Here is a 22,491-nt window from a genome sequence, read left to right as displayed (position 1 = left end):
TTATATTGTATATTCTTCCTTGGTCCAAATTGGTTGATCTGAATTTATCCATGTGGAACTCTATTTGCAAGTTTTGCCTACTCACTTAATCTATAAACATCTCTTTGTAACTTTATTCCAAACCAAACTACTAACTGAGCCAATGATTACAGAATCGGCAATTTTATTCCCATAAGACCATACAAAGGAACAGGACTAGGCCATTCAGCCCATTGAGTTTGTTCCACCATTCAATGAGATCATCGTTGATGTGATCACCCTCATTTCCACTTACCTGCCTTTACCTCATAATCCTGGATTCACCTACTGATTAAAAAATCTGTCTACTTCAGCCTGTAACATTCTTAGCTACCCACATTTGACAGCCCTCTGGAGGTAAGGAATTCAACAGATTCACTACATTCAGAGAAGAAATTCCTCCTCATCCGAGTCTTAAATAATGATCCTTTAAACTGAGATTATGCCCTCTGGTCTGAGAGTGTCCCACAAAGGGAAACACCTGTTAAATCCTCTAAGAATCTCGTATGTTTCAATAAGGTTGCTTCTCATTTTTCAAAATTTCAATGAGCACAAGACTGATCTACTCAACTTTTCATGAGCGAATCCTCCATACCCGATATCAACTAGATAAATTTTCTCTGGGCTGCCTGCATTGTCAGTATATTTTGCTTATGATTAGGGGCTCAAAACTATTCACAGTATTTCAGCTATGATCTTGTATATTTTTTAGCAAATCCTCTTTACTTTCATACTTGATTCCCTTTTAAATAAAGGCCATATTCCATTTAATTTCCTCATCACCTTCTGAATTTAGATGCTGGCTTGTGATTCATGCAAGAGGACTCCTAAGTCCTTCTGTTTTATAGCAATCTGTTTTTACAGTCTTTCTCCATTTAGATAATATTCAGCTCCTCTACACTTCCTGTCAAAGTGCATAATCTCACATTTTTCAAGGTATATTCCATCTGCCAGGATTTTGCTTAATGATTATGCAAGTCATTCATAAACAGTGAATAGTTCAATCTTCACAACTCTGTAGAACACTGGACAATCCGTCCAATTTGCATGCTCACCTATTAGCCAACACCATGTCTTGTACAACTTAACCTATCTTCTAATCAGGTCAATAAATCACCAACATGCCCTGGGTGAATGAGGAAAAGTTACATTTTGAAATCTGAGCTTATTGGAATGTTGTTGGGGGAAAACTCAGATGTGATCCAATCCCTAGCCATCGTAGCTCCACGTGCAGGCAACCAATCCAGCTCCCAGAGGCTGAGAAATGGCTCGGCAGTACCTCAGGGAGCACTTGTGTCTAACTATCTCATGCCAATCCCCTGGCCTCCTAGTGACCTACAAACTCTGGCAGAAATCAGTGCTCATTGCATGAAGCTACAAGGGCTTTTTCTCCTGCTCTGTGGAAGACCCACAAATCTGCTGTCTGACTGCCTGGTGACATTACTGAAATCAGGAGCAGGCTGTGTGGGGAAACTGCAGGAATTGGCACGTGTCACAACACTCCTGACCATCATCCTTCACAACAAATAAGTAACGGCTCTTGGAGCAAAACAATAAATAAGACCCTGTAAAGAAAGTGCTTTTCAACATGCCAGGTTTTCAGAAGGCTGCTTCACAACATTTTGTTTACAAAAGAAAATTTATTTTCTTAAAAGGAAGAAAAATAAAGCATCTTATTATATTGACTGCACAGGTTAGTCAGCTTGCTTATGTCTCTAAATAATCACGTGTTTGCAAATATGTCATCTGAGGAACAGGTTGATTAGTCCCAAGATGATAAAGCAGGGGAAAGGGACCAATTGGATTACTCTACAGACAGCTGGCACTCAGACTGAATGACTTCTTTGGTGTTTAAGAGTCTATGACTTATAATCCACGAAGAATGCGTTATGACAGCTGCAGCACATGTACTTAATTGTGCATAAACCACTGCTTCCTGGTGAGTGTTTAGTTTATTCAATTTGGGGAGGTAAATAGAACATTTTGTCATTTTTGCTTAGCTCATCCCTGATCTCATGATTTGCTGATGAAATGCTACAGACTGACACCGTGCCAAACCAAAGTATTCAAAGTCATTGAAGAACAAAAGACTTTCTCGAAGATACAAGTCCTCATTTTCACTTCTCAACGGTTCTCTTTTGGGGATCAGCCAATTCCTAGCTGAATGCCCGAGATCCGAGATATTATGTTACTTTCCCGGCCACTTTTCTCTCGGAAGCGGATAACTTTCTGAGCACTGGTGCTTCTTACACAGGTGACAATTTTAAAAACATGATCTCTAACAGGGAATGTTGTTAGATTATTCAACTACAGCAAGCAGTGGAGACAGGGTAGCAACAGATAGGGACAGGATGCAGGCCCAGAACAAGCATAGGTACAAAAGAGTAACAGGAAAGGATGGTTTGGTTGGTGAGTTCCAAGGTGTGATGTCATGCTGACAAAAGTGATTGGGTTTACAAATGGATGAGCGAAGTAATTGAAGATTAAGTTGTCCAATTTTTAGCGTTCCACGAGTGAGCCTTATTGCTGGTGGCAATCTTAGAAACTCCAGACCACTGCTGGGCATCCTTGTCAACTAGCTTAGAAGTACACTCAAATATTAAACAAATAATACACAAGTATTACACAGGACACCACAGTGGCTCAGTGGTTAGCACTGTAGCCTCACAGTACCAGGGACCCGGCTTCGATTCCAACCTCGGGCGACTGTCTGTGTGGAGTTTGCACATTCTCCCCGTGTGTGCATGGATTTCTTCTGGGTGCTCCGGTTTCCTCCCACAGTCCAAAGATGTGCAGGCTAGGTGGATTGGCCATGCTAAATTGCCTATAGTGTTCAGGGGTGTGTGGGTTATAGGGGGATGGGTCTGGGTGGGATGCTTCAAGGGGCGATGTGGACTTGGGCCAAGGGTCTGTTTCCACACTGTAGGAAATCTAAACTAAACTAATCTAATTTACTTGCAGCAGCTACATCTCACTGTTAGATGCATGAAGTCAGATCATTCTTCTCTCCTCCATTTTGCATGTTAACTATTTCTAGAAAGCTTCATCAAGAGATAGGAGAGGTGCTACATGAATATTTTGTGTCAGTATTCACAGAGGGAAAAGACAATGTTGTAGAGAAGAACGTTGAGATACAGGCTATTAGACTAGACTGAATTGAGGTTCATAAGGAGGAAGTGTTAGCAATTCTGGAAAGTGTGAAAATAGATAAGTCTCCTGGGCTGGATGGGATTTCTCCTAGGATTCTTTGGGAAGCTAGAGAGGAGATTGCAGAGCCTTGGACTTTGATTATTATGTCATTATTGTCTACAGGAATAATGCCAGAAGACTGGAGGATAGCAAATGTCGTCCCCTTGTTCAAGAAGGGGAGAAGAGACAACCCTGGTCATTATTGACCAGTGAGCCTTACTTTGGTTGTGGGTAAAGTGTTGGAAAGGATTATAAGAGATAGGATTTATAATCACCTAGAAAGGGATAATTTGTTTAAGGATAGTCAAAGTTTTGTGAAGGGCAGGTCGTGCCACACAAACCTTGTTGAGTTCATTGAGAAGGTGACCAGACAGGTGGATGAGGGTAAGGTGGTTGATGTGGTGTATGTGGATTTCAGCAAAGAGTTTGATAAGGCTCCCCTCGGTAGGCTATTGCAGAAAATATGGGGGCATGGGATTGAGGTGGTTTAGTGGCTTGGGTCAGAAATTGGCTAGCTGTAAGAAGACAGAGGGTGGTGCTTGATGGGAAATGTTCATCGTGGAGTTCAGTTATCAGTGGTATACCATAAGGATCTGTTTTGGGGTCACTGCTGTTCATCATTTTTATAAATGACCTGAATGAGGGCTTAGAAAGATGGATTTGTAAATTTGTGGATAACACTAAAGTCAGTGGAGTTGTGGATAGTGCAGTAGGATGTTGCAGGTTGCAGACGGACATAGATAAGCTGCAGAGCTGGGCTGAGAGGTGGCAAATGGAGTTTAATGCAGAAAAGTGTGAGGTGATTCACTTTGGAAGGAGTAACAGGAATACAGAGCAGTGGGCTAATGGTGAGATTCTTGGTAGTGTGGATGAGCAGAGGGATTCTGGTGTCCATGTGCATAGATCGCTGAAAGTTGCCACCCAGCTTGACAGGGTTGTTAAGAAGGCGTACAGTGTGTTAGGTCTTATCAGCAGAGGGATTGAGTTTCAGAGCCATGAGGTCACTTTGCAGCTGTACAAAACTCTGGTGCGACCACACTTGGAGTATTGCGTACAGTTCTGGTCGCTGCATTACAGGAAGAATGTGGAAGCATTGGAAAGGGTGCAGAGGAGGTTTACCAGGATGTTGCCTGGTATGGAGGGAAGGTCTTATGAGGAAACGCTGAGGGACTTGAGGCTGTTTTCATTAGAAAGAAGAAGGTTAAGATGTGACATAATAGAGACATACGAGATGACCAGAGAATTAGATAGGGTGGACAGTGAGAGCCTTTTTCCTCAGATGGTGATGGCTAACACGAGGGAACATAGCTTTAAATTGAGGGGTGCTAGAGATAGGACCGATATCAGAGGTAGGTTCTTTACTCAGGAGAATAGTAAGGGCGTGGAATGCCCTGCCTGCAACACTAGTAGACTCGCTAACTTTAAGGGCATTTAAATGGTCATTGGATAAACATATGGATGATAATGGAATAGTGTAGGTTAGATGGGCTTCAGATTGGTTTCACAGTTTGGCACAACATTGAGGGCCGAAGTGCCCGTAGTGTGCTGTAATGTTCTATGTTCTAAGAAATAGACAATGGGAATGTCAGTTCAGGAGCAGGCCACTCAGAACTGCAAAATTTTCTGCACCAAGATGTTCAACTTGTTGTCTCTCTCATTTTAGGAACAACCCAGTAGCTATTCTCATCCTTCATGCATGAGGAATTCATACCACTGCTAATCAAGTCTCATGAGCTCTCTGTACAAGTGTTCACTACAGAAAGGTATTTTTTTTCACTGCCATCATCCTCTTTCAGGACAGGGAACTATAGGGGCTGCTTGGTTCAGTGTGGTGGAGGAAAATCACTCAGTTGTACAACAAGAGCAGCCTCTTGTCCTAACCAAGATGTACTTTCTTACTAGATAGCAATGATACAGAAGCTGCACCAATACAATAGACATTGCTATAGAGACACAGAAAACACAGATAGTAGGTCTTCTTTGAGATCTTAAGCGCTCACCAGGTCCAAATGACATGACCATATTGTACAGTGGTTAAGGCATTCCTCAGCATTAGCCCTTGCAGACCTTCAAATCATTATACAACAATGATATTGAATTATACTATTCAAGTCTTATTTCCAGAGGTAATTTCATACTCAGCCTCAAATAATTTTTAAGCACATTATTATGGCCTTTTGCTGAACATTTGTCCTAAGCTCAGATAGGTTCTTATTATCTCAGTTTTGTGGCTGTGAATTAACTTATTAAGGTAAACAGATTGAAAGTACATCATATTTGCAACAGTTACAGTGGATTCAAGAAGAAAAGTATCCTCTCATTACTTAACAATGCAAAATTACCATTTTAACATCCAAGCCATTTCCCCTGTTTATTGGCAATGAGTCAAATATGTATTGTTTGCTTGCTCAGATGAAAGTTAACAAGGTGTACCATCCAGAACGTCAGCCTGCTTAATTATTATTAAGGAGGATCAGTAGGATGGTACTGAAATCTGCTCCTTATTGATAATTTGAGTGGACAGATACCTGTGTTCTGAGGTAGCAAGAACAGCATATGTTGTTTCCTTATAAATTTATGTTAGTATTTGATTGACTAATTTTTCTTTACTTACGATCCTTATCTCTTGAGTAGGGCCTGTTTGCTAGTCCTGGTAGCTCATGGCTTCCATGTCTCACATGGCCAGGGCCGGTAAAGGGTCCAGGTGAGGCGTAGCCTGGGATATTAGGCCCGGTTCCTCTCGGACTCATTTCTCCTTTGTATCGTTGACCACTCTTAAAGCAAATAAGTGTTGATGAAGTATTAGCTTTTTTGTAACAATGTTACCTGAAATATTGACTTTTGATATGGTATGAGATGACAGAATATCATCAGGATATCAAATACAGAATTTTTCTGTGCTGAACACTCTTGCCAACAAAGTGCCATCATGACCTTGAGCAAGAATGGAGCAAATGGTAGGTGTTCCTCCAGACCCCACTCTCCTAAAATCCTTTTGTAATTTGTTCTACAATGAACTCCATCCTGTGAACAGATCTTCTATGAAAAGGGACTAAATATGGATAAGCAGGTCAAGCTAATAATCCACCCAACATCACAGATCCATTATTCAGCATTGATTAAGTTGGGCTAGTATAAAATGCGTTCTTTTGTAGTATGACTTACCTGGCTGTAAGGGTGGTCAGGCTGGCTGGGGATGGCATTGATATTTATCACACTCAGCATGTTAAACGGGACATAGCCAGTTTCTCCAAATTTGCTCTTCAGCTTCCACCACTGCTTATTCTCTTCTATCACCTGCGGGGAGAGAGTCAGGTGTTTAGATTGTTAACAGTTTCATTTGGAGCTTCTGAAAGCTTAACATTTTAATTTTCCACTACAATCTCAAGCAGATATGCAGACCTCAGCCTACTGATTATGCTCCAATAATTCTTAACCTGGCTTAAGGAACTGCATCAAAACTTTCAATTGGGCACTTTACAAATGGACTCGGTATTGAATTCAGACCATAATCTGTACCCTGCTGTTGGCTCCCCCAACCTGCTTTATCTCCTATTCTTGGTAAATTTTAGTTTTCTCTTTTATTTCTAGCTTTCTTCTTTTGGAAAGAAGCTGTTCCCTGTTCTGCCATTTTAATCTCCTCTAGGTAAATCTCCTCTTGTCTACAGACAAGAGAACAGACATTTTCAGCTTACAAACAGAATAGTTCCATTTCTCTTTCTCGCCTTTCTGTATGGGGAAATTGAGGGAAATTGAAGAAAATTCCAAAAGGACTGCGGATGCTGTAAATCAGGAACAAAAACAAAGTTGCTGGAAAAGCTCAGGTTAAAATTCCTAGTAGCTAGCTATTCCCTCTCACCTTTGCTCCGCAAACCTTCTTCAAAGGAAAATCAGAAAACTACCTTCAGGGACACTTTACAGACACATTTTCACGCAGAGAATTAAAGACTGAGAATTGGAATGTCTCATCAGCAAAGGGTCAGGAGGAAATGAAAAGGAACCATCTGTGATCTGGACTGGTGTCAGAACTCTGTTTCTCTGACCTTCACCCGATTTTTTTGTCTCTCTTTTTGTGTTTGTCAGTCTCTATGTGTTAATGAGAAACTTTTTAAAAAGGGGTAAAATATAAATTGCACGGTTAAAGGTTAGCAATTCAATTGCTCTGGATTTTTCTATTATTTTGGTTAACAGCTTGATTACAACAAACAGTTGTTGTCCTTTCACAGATGAAACCTGATGTGCATGTTCTTTTATAAGATAACAAAGTGTGGAGCTGGATGAACACAGCAGCCAAGCAGCATCTCAGGAGCACAAAAGCTGACGTTTCGGGCCTAGACCCTTCATCAGAGAGGGGAATGGGGAGAGGGGTCTGGAATAAATAGGGAGAGAGGGGGAGGCGGACTGAAATTGGATAGAGGAGAAGATAGGTGGAGAGGAGAGTGTGGGTGGGGAGGTATGGAGGGGATAGGTCAATCCGGGGAGGACAGACAGGTCAAGGAGGCGGGATGAGGTTAGTAGGTAGGAAATGGAGGTACGGCTTGAGGTGGGAGGAGGGGATAGGTGAGAGGAAGAACGGGTTAGGGAGGCAGAGACTGGCTGGGCTGGTTTTGTGATGCACTGGGGGAGGGGGAGATTTTGAAACTTGTGAAGTCCACATTGATACCATTGGGCTGCAGGGTTCCCAGGCGGAATATGAGTTGCTGTTCCTGCAACCTTCGGGTGGCATCATTGTGGCACTGCAGGAGGCCCATGATGGACATGTCGTCTGAGGAATGGGAGGGGGAGTTGAAATAGTTCACGACTGGGAGGTGCAGTTGTTTATTGCGAACCAAGCGGAGGTGTTCTGCAAAGCGGTCCCCAAGCCTCCGCTTGGTTTCCCCAATGTAGAGGAAGCCACACTGGGTACAGTAGATACAGTATCCTATATTGGCAGATGTGCAGGTGAACATCTGCTTAATATGGAAAGTCATCTTGGGACCTGGGATGGGGGTGAGAGAAGTGGTGTGGGGGCAAGTGTAGCACTTCCTGCTGTTGCAGCGGAAGGTGCCGGGTGTGGTGGGGTTGGAGGGGAGCGTGGAGCGGACAAGGCAGTCACGGAGAGAGTGGTCTGTCCAGAAGGCAGACAAGGGTGGGATGGAAAAATGTTTTGGGTGGTAGGGTCGAATTGTAGATGGCGGAAGTGTCGGAGGATGATGCGTTGTTCTTTTAGCCTGAATTGGACAGTTAGGTAGAATGGATAACTTGCCCAGTTATTCTAATCCTCAAATTTCAGATGACTTTGAGAATAGTAGGGCTTGACTTGTGATGCACTATTCCCAGTGAGTAATGACAACATAAATGCTATTAGCATTTATTATTATTTTCTCATCTTCTGCCCTATCACAGACATTCTTGTGTGTTTATCTTCCCAGCCTCCTCCATTTCACCTCTAACTTCTGCTGCTGTTCTAACTTTTTCCAGTTCTGATGACAGGCCATGACACAGAATTGCAACAAATTACTTGTACACAGTTCTCTCAGTGGGTCGACGAGCACTTGTCCAGGCACAAAATTACTCACATTAAATGGGTCCTTGTTATAAGCATATCTTGAGCAGATATGAGGCATAATATGGAACAATATTTAATATTACATACATACACACACAATAAATAGAGAATGATTTACCACCTCCAATATCTCATCCTTTAGGACGGAAAGTTCATTGGCATTCCTTGCCACAAAATCGTATACTATTTGAACATATTTTTTCTGTTGTTGTATTCCTTGTGCCTCATAATTTCTATTGGAACAGAAAGAACCATTCTAAGTTACACATGCAATGTTTTGGTGAGGACAAATAGTCATTTACCAAAATAAAGTTTAAAAAGACCAGGAAGCCTGCAGATCTTTCTCCACCCACCCAACTCCCCCAAACCCCCAACCCGGCGCTTGTAGGTATGACGCAGTACATGTTTGTTTTATTATTAGCCCCTTCAACAGCAGGTTGAAGCTGGATACAGATTTATACGTAGTGAGCTATAATAAAAACTGGCCAATACTATTCATATGTCCTCATAACTGCCTGACAATCACATTCTGACACTTCTCTGTATCTGGCATTGGAGGCAAACTTTCATTAGGAGACATGACCTACTGGTTATAGAACTCAGTTATCAACGTGACTACCACTGAGCCTGACTCCTAACAAGAGATTTCAAAATCTATGAAATTAAATGTCCTGCTCCTAGTGTTAACAGTCTTGGTCTTCCCCAGTATAACTATCTTGACAACAGATTAATGATTGTCACAACAATAGTAATTAGAGGCCTTTTCCGAAATGAGGCTTTAATTCAAATTTATTTTTCCCATCCTCTTCCATAAGCTGAGTTTTACTTATTCCAATAAAATCCTTCAATGATTACATTTTTACTGTCATAAAACAAAGACCATTTCTGTCTTACTTCTGTAATAGCTGATAGCCAGTCCACCAGAAGGATTCAAGCAAAAAATTTTAGTCCCTCAATGAAATCCCAGTATTCAGAATGCATTACTACATTATGAGTCCAAATCTTGTAATTACTTCCAGTTATGTGCTATATTCAATGCTATATTTTAAATATAGATGGCATCTAGATTTATTCACCTGATGGCAAGATAGTATTACTTAAGTGTTAGTATACAATTAGAAATAATCCTCAAAGTAGCGCTAGGAGAATGATGCTTTTGGTAAACACACCTCAATAGTAAGAACATTAGACTGATATTTGATACACTGCTGCACTGACAATTTCTCAATCACCAAATCAAAACTGTAGGTTTGCTGCTGTGGGCTTTTTCATGAAATGGAGAATGTCAATTTCTAAAAACAATTAATCTAGTATCAAACTGAGGAAATTTAACTGCTCTATGTTAGGCTTTCTAATACTTAGCTAACTGATCTTACTGCAAATGCAGAAATTGTTTTCTTGATATGATATTATATTTCTCATTCCTCACACTCCTACAGTTCACTTCATCTAACTCAGTACAAGTTACATAGGAGCCAGCAAGTAACTGTCCGCCAACTTGTCAGATCGAGTTATAGCAATTGTGTATCAGTGCCTAATACCAAATGGGCAAATGAGAGATGCAGCAATACACTTGAAAGTCACCCCAAAAACTAGTCAGAAGACCGACTGAATTCCTTGCTGGGGACCAGCTGATATGAGCAACTAAATCTTAGCTTCTTTTGTTTAGGCAGCAAGGTTTGGCAGATATTGCACCATGGGAATATATTAAGTGAGCCAATTCTTTACTTTACACTGGTATAATTTTCAGCAAGGGAGATAGATGAGTGATTGAAAATCCAGGTTACTTTTTCTTACTTCAGAAGCATTGAAACTAACTGAAGCCCTTTCTGGGTTAGTTTAGTTAGTCCAGCACAGAACTTCTGCTCCATATAGTACTACACAGGAAATCCATGTTCAAATTGTCAAACTGAATAAAAAGGCATTAGCTTAAAATTACTTTAATAGTAATATACTATGTTAGTTAATCTTTCATCATTTGATCAGTGTAACTAAATGTGGGGCTGTGGAAAACTGATTTGTGAAGTAAAGCAGCACCAGCATGCAAAGCGCCATTAACCAAATGCAGGCAAATGAATGATTAGAAATTTGACAGGTTATACATGTTTTCACTTTAATAGAACATGAAGGCTAAATTGTCCTTTGAGTATTGTAGGATGGAAAAGTTTAGGATCCTGATCTCAAACCTGCATTAAAATATTCTTCCAATGGAGTCGCTGCAAATTGATAGATTCTAATTGTTGGCGGAAAGGCAACTTTGTTATTGAGCTATTATGTTCTGTTGTACCATCGTTGGCCAAATTGCATCACTCATTGACTACCACTGAAAAGTTTGGACAACCTACCTCAGGACTCGGTCAATGCTGCTTGACGACATGTGAAGAAGAACAGCAATGAGAGAACCTTCCCTCTAAGTTGTCCACCTGTAGAGAGGCACCTAGATTCTATGCTGTAATTTCCCTCCAAAATCAATAACTACAGCAGTAGATGACAGCTGTCAAATGACATCTGTTTAGGAGTTGGTGCTCTAATTTATTGCAAACCGAACTTCAGTCTCTCTGAAGCATATTTTGTTGCAGTATCAAAGGTGCTTCCTAATGTGCATTTTGATAATGTTCAGAAAGTAAAGACAAAATCCTGTGCATTTGATTGCCAGGCTTTGCTTGTTAAAACAGTTGAAAAGGACAATTTTCACCTTACCCACATGATAACAGAAATCAGGTGGAGAGTTAAAACTCCACAAATCATTCACCAAGCATTTAGCCATTTAGAGGTGAAAGTTGTTTGATACCCACAAGAGCATTGTAAAACAGGTTATGACATTGAATCAAATAAGGAAAGAATAGGTCAGAAAATTAAAAGCTTGGTCAAAGAGAAGAGGGGATATTCTAGTGATTAGGCAGCTGAAAGCACAGCCAAAAGTGAAGTAATTACAATTAAAATCAGAGATACTCAAGAGATCAAATTTAGAGGTTGAAGTCACAAAGCTCCAACAATTCTAAAAAAAAAATTTGAGTCAATATATTCAGCTTTATTCAATGCTTTCTGATATTACAGAGTAATGGGCATTTTTATTCAATGAATTCTTGAAATTTGCAACAATAAAAAGGAAATCAACGTTACAGACTAGGAAAATAAAATCAAATTGAGAAATCTGTTAATTTTATGGATTAGAATCTCTACCATATTGATCCATAGGGGAATATTAATGCAGACAAGTTCTCCAGAGAGTTTTAAGAGCAGGAGAGGAAGAGAATGCAAATTGTACCAGTTCTCCACAGCATGCTAATACTAGTTACCTATCTACATGTCGACTAACACTCTGCTTAAATGCATCCACTGCGGTATTCTGGTCAGCAATCTGGCCTCTCTTGAAAGATGTGTTATTATATGCATACCCATTTGGAGGAGGGAAGCAAGGTGTTGACGAATGCTGAAAAACAAAAAGAAAATGATTGCATATGGATCTAGATACAAGATCATGATTGTGTGAACATGACATATTGATCTGGATACTGTCTGAAGTCCAAATTATCAATATAGAGCAGCAGGTTGTTCAAAAGTTCTAAGACTAAAATTGTATATTAGAAGTTTTTTGTAATCAAAATGAATTCCAATTGGTTTAGGTCTTAAGACATGGAGACAATAGTTATTGAGGGTAGCAATGTTTGACCCACGTTCAATCTTGGAGAAGGATATTTTGGAACTTGACCATGGCCGTACAACATAGTCCTGTTTTAGATTTTGGTACAAAGTGACATGCATCTAAATATATTTTACCAACAGCACACACCTTACAAAATGATTACATAAAATTAAAATTGTTCCCGGGATGAGGGATTCCAGAGGAGCAGAGGTTGCCCCCAAAGTGTCAAGAAGCCCGACAAATTTTGATGAGAATGTTTAAAGTTAGAATGTATTTGGATGGAATAACCAGGAACTGTTTCCAATCATTGAATAATTGATAACCAGATGACCCAGATTTAAATATTAAAAAAAATTGAAAGAACTGCAGATGCTGTAAATCAGAAACAAAAACAGAAATTACTGGAAAAACTCAGCAGGACTGGCAGCATCTGGAGACAGAATGATCTCTTTGACGAAGGGTCTCTCGACTCAAAACATTAACTCTGATTTTCCTCCACAGGTGCTGCTGAGCATTTCCAGTACTTTCTGTTTTTGTTTGTGACCCAGGTTTAACTCAGTTTGAAATGATTGGTAAAAACAGCCAGTGGTGGCATGGAGAAATTCATTTACATGATTAGTGTACGAACATTTACACCATATTCCCTCTGATATTGAAATGGATATAGATTCAAATTGGATAAGACTTGCAACAACAGGAAAAAAGGCAGAGAATGCATTTGGAGGTGGTGGAAATAAGCAGTGAGAGGACCGATTGGATTTCTCAGTTAAAGAATTGGTATGGACTCAATGGCCTCCTTCTACTGCACTAGCCTATTATTACAGATTTTTCAGAAAAGAAGGTTGAGGGAAGATTTGATAGTGTTGCGCATGAGAAGTCTGGATTAGCTATTTCCCTCAGGATTGAGAACCACAGGACACTGGTTTAAGATGAATCTCAAAAATGTCCAAAGTCAATCTGAGGGAAAATGTTTTTACATCAAGGATGGTTAAAATTTGAAATGCACTGTTTAAGGAGTATGCTAGAGGCTTCTTCAAATAATTATCCAATTTCTATTTGAGAAAGAATTGTGGGGCTACAGAGGAAGGACAGGAGTGGAATTAGCAGAACAGCTGTTTCAGAGATCCGACATGGAAACAAAGAGAATGGCATCTTTCTGAGCTGCAATCATTCTAAGATTTTAATGAGGAAGAGTAATTTTACGTAGTTGAAAGCACTGTGGGCTTTATTTTCACTTATTCAATCATCACTCCTGAGAACAGAGTATATATTAGAAGAGGAACAAAGAACAGAGTGAGGCAAAGAAAAAGTTGAGAGGGGAAATATCACAGCAATGACCTATGTTTTGAAAGAAAAACAGGAGTTTGTTAGATGCCTTCCAAGATCCTTAGATAAAACAATAAAAGGAAAGTCACCAAAGATCCAGAAGTTCGTAGTGTTGCTTCCATTAGAGAGTGGGAGAGACAAAATTGGTGGTCGTTTAATCCAAGGGTCACCCATGTATCAGGCAAGGGATGAGGTCCAAAAGACAGGACCTTCGTGGTAACCTCAGCTGTATGGGAATTGAACACCCCCATGCCCTCCGCCCCCCCCCCCCACCCCGCCAATTGCTGGTGTCACTATATCACAAACCAGATGTCCAGCTTACAGAGCTAACCTACCCATGCCCCCAAACCTATAAAAGCAATTAAAGATTGAAACAGACTAAGATTAGACTTATACACAGACATAAGCCAAAGGAGAGAGGGAGTGACAGATTTGGAGCTTGGAGAAGTTAACATTTTAACACAGGGTCTGATGGTTTAAGCAAGAGGTAAGCAAGTGTTATCTGAGTCACTAACTGGCCTACTCTCTCTCTGATTGCAGTACTTCTAGTACGTTCTGCTTTTGTTTCTGATTTCCAACATTTGCATTTTATTTTCCTTTTTATGTCAAAACAGTTTGTGGTCTAATGCTTTCTCAAATCCCATCTGGAGCACTGAATGCAATTCTGCTCATTTTATCATGAGAAAGACATTAGTACCCTTAAAAGGATACATACAGGCAAGAGATGAAATCACCTTTAGGTATGACGATTATAAGTTTTGAAGGATTGAAGTAACATTGGCCTGTATCAGAAGCAAATCAATGACAGTACTGATGTAAAACTTTCCTTTTCCACACCAGTCATCATTACGAACCCAGAGTTTTGTGATTGAGATAATGACAAGGCTATCAGCACAGATCTTTTTTAAGTAGCAAGTTGGATATCAACTTAAGGCATCCATGTGTGTATAGTAGAAGATCTAATTACGGCCAAAAATTCTTAATGACCCTGAAAACTCAATGTTGCAAATGTGGAGTCTCATTTCCCTAAAGGAAAAAAGTGATGTTGGGAGCATAGCAGCATGGAAAGGATATTACAGAAACAGGCAACTAAAGGCAGGATACCAATGCCACAGCATTAAAATTGGGAACATCCAAGAGCCAAGAATTAGATGAACAGATATCTGGGGATATTATAGAGATGAAGAATATTGTAGAGATGGGGAGGGGAGAAGCTATGGATGAATTCGCAAATAAAAGAATTTTAAAATCAAGGTATTAGTTCCCAACGAGCAATGCAGATCAGTGACCACAAGATTCAACAAACACAGAGATCCCCCAATTCCCCTATCACAGCATCAAATTGCAAAGAATTCCCAAAGTTGAAGTAGCACTCAAAAGGCAATGAAAAACCTACAATTTGCTGCTGGCCACATCATTCAGATCATAATTTTTCAAAATGATGTAAACAATTTAATGCTACATGGGAATATTCAACTTGAGAAATTTGAGTTCAATTCCTTCTGAAGAAGACAAGACTAAATTCTTTGGCAGAAATTTTCATTCCACATTTCAGGACTGAAGTAAAGCATCTGGAGTGCAGAGAGCAAACGATACTGTAATTAATATAGCACTCAGGTATTATGAACATGATCTTCATTTAAAGAAGAGACCATCAGGTAACAGAACGCTAGTAATATTGCAAAAAGCCAGATTGCTCTCACAACATTAACTAGGAAGATTGCTTTACCTCCTCAGGTGGTTGTTTCATTTCCTCCTGTCTGCATTGTACATCTGCTGTAATTGCAATGGAATCTGCCACTTGGTGTGGGTCCAGTTCCCAAGGAACACCTCGGAAATTCTCGAGGGGTGGCTCCCAACCATTTTTGAACTTCGGCACGTAGTGGGGGACGTGATGTTCCTTTGGCCAATCAGCCCTGCAAGAAAAGGGAACATAGTCTATAACAGAAAGCTATAAAGTAGGTGATCCCCATTTTTTGAAACGTTAATTTAGTTCACTTGCTGTCATTCTTATCTCTGAATTAAGGGAAGTAATGGACCCAATGAGAGGTATAGCATAGGCAATACACAAATTTGACAGCTTCACTGTGTCCATTCTCCTGTCACTATACATGAAAAATAAACCTGTCCACACACACCCAGAGTATCAGAATGCTGGACAGTTATCAAATTCTATGATCTATTAGTAGTGTTATTTTGTACACAAGGATGGCAGCCAATTTGTGAAAAGTAAGACCTCAAAAATAGCGTTCTGGCATGGGGTTTGAACTGACATTCTGAAGATTTAGAAACAAGATATAACATTTTGATAAGTTGGTTCTTGGCATATAGGTCTATGCTGAGAATTCTAAATCACAATGCAGTTTCTATCAGGTCAAATTTGTCTCCATGGACTTTGAAGGGATGGAGATGGAGAACTGTTCATGTTTTCTGATCCTATTTGAATCCTTTCATTGAATTTATTTCACTGCAATCATCTTCATGGATCTCTCAGCTTTGTACAGTATGCTAATTTGTAGCCTCATTGCACAGCTCACAGACAAAACATTCATTGTTCTTGTAACTGACTCTGCTTGGATTTCAGTTTTGCTTTATTCTCCATTGTTGTAGTTTCTTCACACTATTGTCTCTGTATGCTTTCGTAATATTTTTCATTCTCTCAATATTGATTATTTAAGACTCTTTTCCTGATTGTTTCACCCAACTTTATTAGTCCTCTTCAATTTACATAGAAAAAACCATTTGTACCATATGAGGAGCCAATGACAAAGAAGTTTTGAATAAAAAAAAAGCCAAACCTTCCATGAGTGAACTTATGAAACACTTCAATATGTAAAAGATGCTAGACATTTGGAGCTCTTCTGCAATCAGTAATTGAGAGCAGATTAATTGTCCATTTCAAATCTAAGATTCATTGATTTCTGTTACCCCAAAATATTAAGGCAACTAGAACAAAGGCGTGTCTAATGAAAGGAGCTGCAGATCAGCCACAAGCTCATTAAATCATGGGATTGGCTGAAGAGGTTAAATGAATCTTCCTGTTCTTACATTTCTAACTTGTCACCGTAATCTACACGCCTTCCATTATCTCAGTTTATCTTTCCCACTTTCTCTAGATGTTTTTCTTTAATATGAAATACTGAACAACTGTAAATATTGTTAATCATGAAAGATTGGGGTGAATCAAAATGTATCAAAAAACATGTGAAGAATGTCATTTCTATCCACAAGGACTTGGCCACATCTTCTCCAACATTGAACTGAGAATTAGGTACTGCAATACAAACACTGCACTGAAGGTGGTACTACTATTTTACTTTTTACAAATGTGAATGCTAGAAAAGCAAACCAGAAATAGAAAATATTCTAAATACACAGGAAATTCATCTGTGTGTAACTGAGGAGGGCAGGTTAATCACTCAGATTATACCTGAATGATCGGGCTGTCTTCTTTCTTCACCATTACGTATTAGGTTTGCAATTTTGCCTATGCTAATGCTCCCATTAGTGTAGAATAGAAATACCATAGTGTTCGGTATATGGTGATGACAGAATGCCTCTGAGTTTGAGAGTGTTGGTGATTCAGTAAGGTATCACAGACTTTAAATGAAACTGCAGGGAGGGATTTACATGGTACAGTACATACAGGCTGTAGTCCAATATCACTTGTCTACTTAACCACACAAATGTGAAGTTTGGAAACACAAGTTTGTAAAATGCTATATTCTCTTAATCTCTCCTGAATGCTGTAATTCTCGCTGATCAACGCCCAATGCAAGCACCCCATGAAATAAAACAAAAATCAGGAACCCATTTTACTTCAAAATTATTTCATCTGAGTAAGTGCAAATTGCTGGAAAGAGGTTTGGCCATATAATAGAAAACGGAGTTGGGATAAGGGATAACAAAGTGTGGAGCTGGATGAACACAGCAGGCCAAGCAGCATCACACGACGACAAAAGCTGACGTTTCGGGCCTAGACCCTTCATCAGAGAGGGGGATGGGGAGAGGGAACTGGAATAAATAGGGAGAGAGGGGGAGGCGGACAGAAGATGGAGAGAAAACAAGATAGGTGGAGAGAGTAAAGGTGGGGAGGTAGGGAGGGGATAGGTCAGTCCAGGGAAGATGGACAGGTCAAGGAGGCAGGATGAGGTGGTAGGTAGGAAATGGAAGTGCTGCTTGAGGTGGGAGGAAGGGATGGGTGAGAGGAAGAACAGGTTAGGGAAGTAGAGACAGGCTGGGCTGATTGTGGGATGCGGTGGGGGGAGGGGACGAGCTGGGTTGGTTGTGATGCAGTGGGGGGAGGGGAGATTTTGAAGCTTGTGAAGTCCACATTGATATCATTGGGCTGAAGGGTTCCCAAGCGGAATAAGAGTTGCTGTTCCTGCAACCTTCGGGTGGCATCATTGTGACACTGCAGGAGGCCCGTGATGGACATGTCATCTGAGGAATGGGAGGGGGAGTGAAATGGTTCATGACTGGGAGGTGCAGTAGTTTGTTGTGAACCGAGCGGAGGTGTTCTGCAAAGCGGTCCCCCAAGCCTCCGCTTGGTTCCACCAATGTAGAGGAAGCCACACCAGATGCAATGGATACAATATACCACATTGGCAGATGTGCAGGTGAACATCTGTTTGATATGCAAGGTCATCCTGGGGCCTGGGATGGGGGTGAGGGAGGAGGTGTGGGGGCAAGTGTAGCATTTCCTGCGGTTGCAGGGGAAGGTGCTGGGTGTGGTGGGGTTGGAGGGGAGTGTGGAGCGAACAAGGGAGTCACGGAGAGAGTGGTCTCTTCGGAAGGCAGACAAGGATGGGGATGGAAAAATGGCTTGGGTGGTGGGGTCGGATTGTAGATGGCGGAAGTGTCGGAGGATGATACGTTGTATCCGGGAGGTTGGTGGGGTGGTATGTGAGGATGAGGTGGATCCTCCCGGGGCGGTAGTGGCGGGGGCGGGGTGTGAGGGATGTGTTGCGGGAAACGCCGTCAAGGGCATTCTCGACCACTGCGGGGGGGAAAGTTGCAGTCCTGGAAGAACATGGACTTCTGGGATGTGCGGGAGTGGAATGCCTCATCCTGGGAGCAGACGCAGCGGAGTTGGAGGAATTGGGAATAGGGGATGGAATTTTTGCAGGAGGGTGGGTGCGAGGAGGTGTATTCTAGGTAGCTGTGGGAGTCGGTGGACTTGAAATGGACATCGGTTTCGAGCTGGTTACCTGAGATGGAGACTGAGAGGTCCAGGAAGTTGAGGGATGTGTTGGAGATGGCCCAGGTGAACTTGAGGTTGGGGTGGAAGGTGTTGGTAAAGTGGATGAACTGTTCGAGCTCCTCTGGGGAGCAAGAGGTGGCGCCGATACAGTCATCAATGTAACGGAGCAAGAGGTGGGGTTTGGGGCCTGTGTAGGTGCGAAAGAGGGACTGTTTCTCCCCACCTCTTCCTCCGTTACATTGATGACTGTATCGACTCCACCTCTTGCTCCGCAGAGGAGCTCGAACAGTTCATCCACTTTACCAACACCTTCCACCCCAACCTCAAGTTCACCTGGGCCATCTCCAACATATCCCTCAACTTCCTGGAACTCTCAGTCTCCATCTCAGGTAACCAGCTCGAAACCGATGTCCATTTCAAGTCCACCGACTCCCACAGCTACCTAGAATACACCTCCTCGCACCCACCCTCCTGCAAAAATTCCATCCCCTATTCCCAATTCCTCCAACTCCGCTGCATCTGCTCCCAGGATGAGGCATTCCACTCCCGCACATCCCAGATGTCCACGTTCTTCCAGGACTGCAACTTTCCCCCCGCTGTGGTCGAGAACGCCCTTGACCGTGTCTCCCGCATTTCCCGCAACACATCCCTCACACCCCGCCCCCCACCACTACTGCCCCCGGAGGATCCCCCTCATCCTCACATACCACCCCACCAACCTCCGGATACAACGTATCATCCTCCGACACTTCCGCCATCTACAATCCGACCCCACCACCCAAGCCATTTTTCCATCCCCATCCTTGTTTGCCTTCCGAAGAGACCACTCTCTCCGCGACTCCCTTGTCCGCTCCACACTCCCCTCCAACCCCACCACACCCAGCACCTTCCCCTGCAACCGCAGGAAGTGCTATACTTGCCCCCACACCTCCTCCCTCACCTCCATCCCGGGCCCCAGGATGTCCTTCCATATCAAACAGATGTTTACCTGCACATCTGCCAATGTGGTATACTGCATCCATTGTACCCGGTGTGGCTTCCTCTACATTGGGGGAATCAAGCGGAAGCTTGGGGACCGCTTTGCAGAACACCTCCGCTCGGTTCACAACAAACAACTGCATCTCCCAGTCGCGAACCGTTTCAACTCCCCCTCCCATTCCTCAGATGACATGTCCATCATGGGCCTCCTGCACTGCCACAATGATGCAACCTGAAGGTTGCAGGAACAGCAACTCATATTCCGCTTGGGAACCCTTCAGCCCAATGGTATCAACGTGGACTTCACAAGCTTCAAAATCTCCCCTTCCCCTACTGCATCCCAAAACCAGCCCAGTTCTTCCCCTCTCCCCAATGCATCCCAAAATCAGCCCAGCCTGTCTCTGCTTCCCTAACCTGTTCTTCCTCTCACCCATCCCTTCCTCCCACCTCAAGCCGCACTTCCATTTCCTACCTACCACCACATCCCGCCTCCTTGACCTGTCCATCTTCCCTGGACTGACCTATCCCCTCCCTACCTCCTCACCTCTACTCTCCTCTCCACCTATCTTCTTTTCTCTCCATCTTCAGTCCGTCTCCCCCTCTCTCTCTATTTATTCCAGAACCCTCTCCCCATCCCCCTCTCTGATGAAGGGTCTAGGCCCAAACCATCAGCTTTTGTGCTCCTGAGATGCTGCTTGGCCTGCTGTGTTCATCCAGCTCCACACTTTGTTATCTTGGATTCTCCAGCATCTGCAGTTCCCATTATCACTGATACAATTTGGGATAAGGGAGGTATTTTCAGGGTGATGGCCAGGGATCAGCATTGGGACCACAATTACTGATGATATATATTAATAACTTAGATGAGGAAAGTAAATGTACTATCATTGGGATGGCAGATGATACAGAAACAGGTCAGAAGTGAAGTAATGGGACTGACACAAAGATGCTGCAGAGAGATATAGACAGGCACATCACGAGTGTTTAAAAATTTGTTAGACATATCATAATGTGGGAAAGTAACGAGGCTGTACGCTTTGACAGGCAGAACAGAGGAGCTGATTAGTATTTGAATAGAGAAGGATTGCAGAAAGCTACAAAACAGAAGACTGTGGTGTTCTGTGAGAAGCTGAGAGAACTAGAGGACCTACAGGAATACAACTGATCTTATGTCCCAGTAAACAGTGGGGCCGCTAGCTTGTAAGCTTTTGCCAGCCATTAATACCATAGCAGGCCCACCTCAAGCCCACGTTTCCCTCCCAACAGGACAGTCAGGTGGTTCTTGCAGGATGGACCTAGAATCATAGGTTTAGGTAAAATTCACAACTCTTCATACCCACTTCCTCATTGAAAATCCAGCCCCATTATACTAAAATCGAAATGGACAGTAACAGAATGGCTACAATCATAATGCTGTGTTGCCAAGATGGGAGGCAATGACCTAGTGGTATTTCCACTGGACTGTTAATCTAGAGACCCAGATAATGTTATGGGGACCTGGGTTGAGTCCTGCCATGGCAGATGATGGAATTTTAATTCAATAAAAATCTGGAATTAAGAGGCTAATGATGGCCATGAATCCATTGCCAATTTTTGGGGGAAAATCAATCTAGTTCACTGGTTGATTCTTAACTGCCCTCTGGCAATAATCACTTGCCAAGCCAAAGATGTCCTCATCTCATGAACGAATAAAAAGATAAAACAAAATGAATCTCTATTGCACCTGATGGCTGACTAGTTATTGCCTCGTCAAAGCATTGAGAGTAAGGTGAAGAGGATAAAAGGATCTAATTTGATACTCCAGTAGAATGTCAACATTCATGATCTACCTCTGTAGAATAAAATGCAGAAGAATGTGTGTGTGTGTGTGTGTGTGGAGCATGGGGAGTGAGTTTGTGCAGGAGATGTTGGAGGGGACAGGTGTTGCAGGAGGCCCCAGTTTCAGGTATAAGCTCATACCCTTGAAGCTATCAACTACCTTTGGAGATGAACAAATAAATTTGCAAGAAAAGCAGTTCCACTGAGTGTAAATAATAATGCAACATTAGCAGTACAGAGAGTTCTTGTGGGTATTGCAGAAGCTGAAGATTCATAGGCATTCTGTGAGACTAATTTTATCTTTGTTAGCTGTCCACCTCAATGGTTAGGAGATGGATCGAGATCCATTACACCTGAGCCACTGCTGAGGCTTCCTGAATGCTCTTTTGGAGTTCAAACATCCGTTCAGTTTTCCTAAGGCCATTGCAAGGAAGACAGCTCACATGAGCATAGTCTTTCATGTCTATCACAAACTTACCTAAGGACCCAATGAACAGTGGTGGCCTTGGTGCAACCAGGCTCAAAAATGTCATCATGATGAACAAGTTACGGAGATGTCAGACGTTCAATTCTAACTTTTTTTGAAAGAGAGATGCTACAGACAAAAAATAGCTGTGAATGCAAATTCAGTGACTTCCTGGCAATGTTACAACTGTGTGTTGCCAGATAAATCTTACATGGAAAGATGAAGAGATAGTTGAGATAATGAACAGCTGACTCTTTACTACCCCTGAGCAGGAAGCTATCTCCTGCAGGCATGCTTTA

The 22,491-nt window shown here is 42.0% G+C and overlaps 1 protein-coding gene across 6 annotated transcripts in view; it reads right to left on the bottom strand.

The window, feature by feature from the left end:
- The window catches only part of eps8l2 (EPS8 like 2), a 162,475-nt gene that overhangs the window by 10,111 nt on the left and 129,873 nt on the right, over positions 1–22,491 (bottom strand). For 4 of the 6 annotated variants that reach the window (XM_059652016.1, XM_048545674.2, XM_048545675.2 and 1 more), the window contains 5 exons: positions 15,457–15,643; positions 12,055–12,188; positions 8,874–8,988; positions 6,373–6,504; positions 5,822–5,981 (listed from right to left, as the gene is read on the bottom strand). In XM_059652016.1, coding sequence (XP_059507999.1) covers positions 5,822–5,981; positions 6,373–6,504; positions 8,874–8,988; positions 12,055–12,188; positions 15,457–15,643 — 728 coding nt within the window. The remainder of the gene's footprint in view (positions 1–5,821; positions 5,982–6,372; positions 6,505–8,873; positions 8,989–12,054; positions 12,189–15,456; positions 15,644–22,491) is intronic. The other 2 variants (XM_048545677.2, XM_048545676.2) reach the window with 2 other exon arrangements.

The sequence above is a fragment of the Stegostoma tigrinum genome, chromosome 17, assembly GCF_030684315.1.
Source record: "Stegostoma tigrinum isolate sSteTig4 chromosome 17, sSteTig4.hap1, whole genome shotgun sequence".
Taxonomy (NCBI): domain Eukaryota; kingdom Metazoa; phylum Chordata; class Chondrichthyes; order Orectolobiformes; family Stegostomatidae; genus Stegostoma; species Stegostoma tigrinum.
The sequence above is the reverse complement of the archived record's forward strand: the minus strand, read 5'-3'. Positions and strand labels throughout refer to the sequence as shown.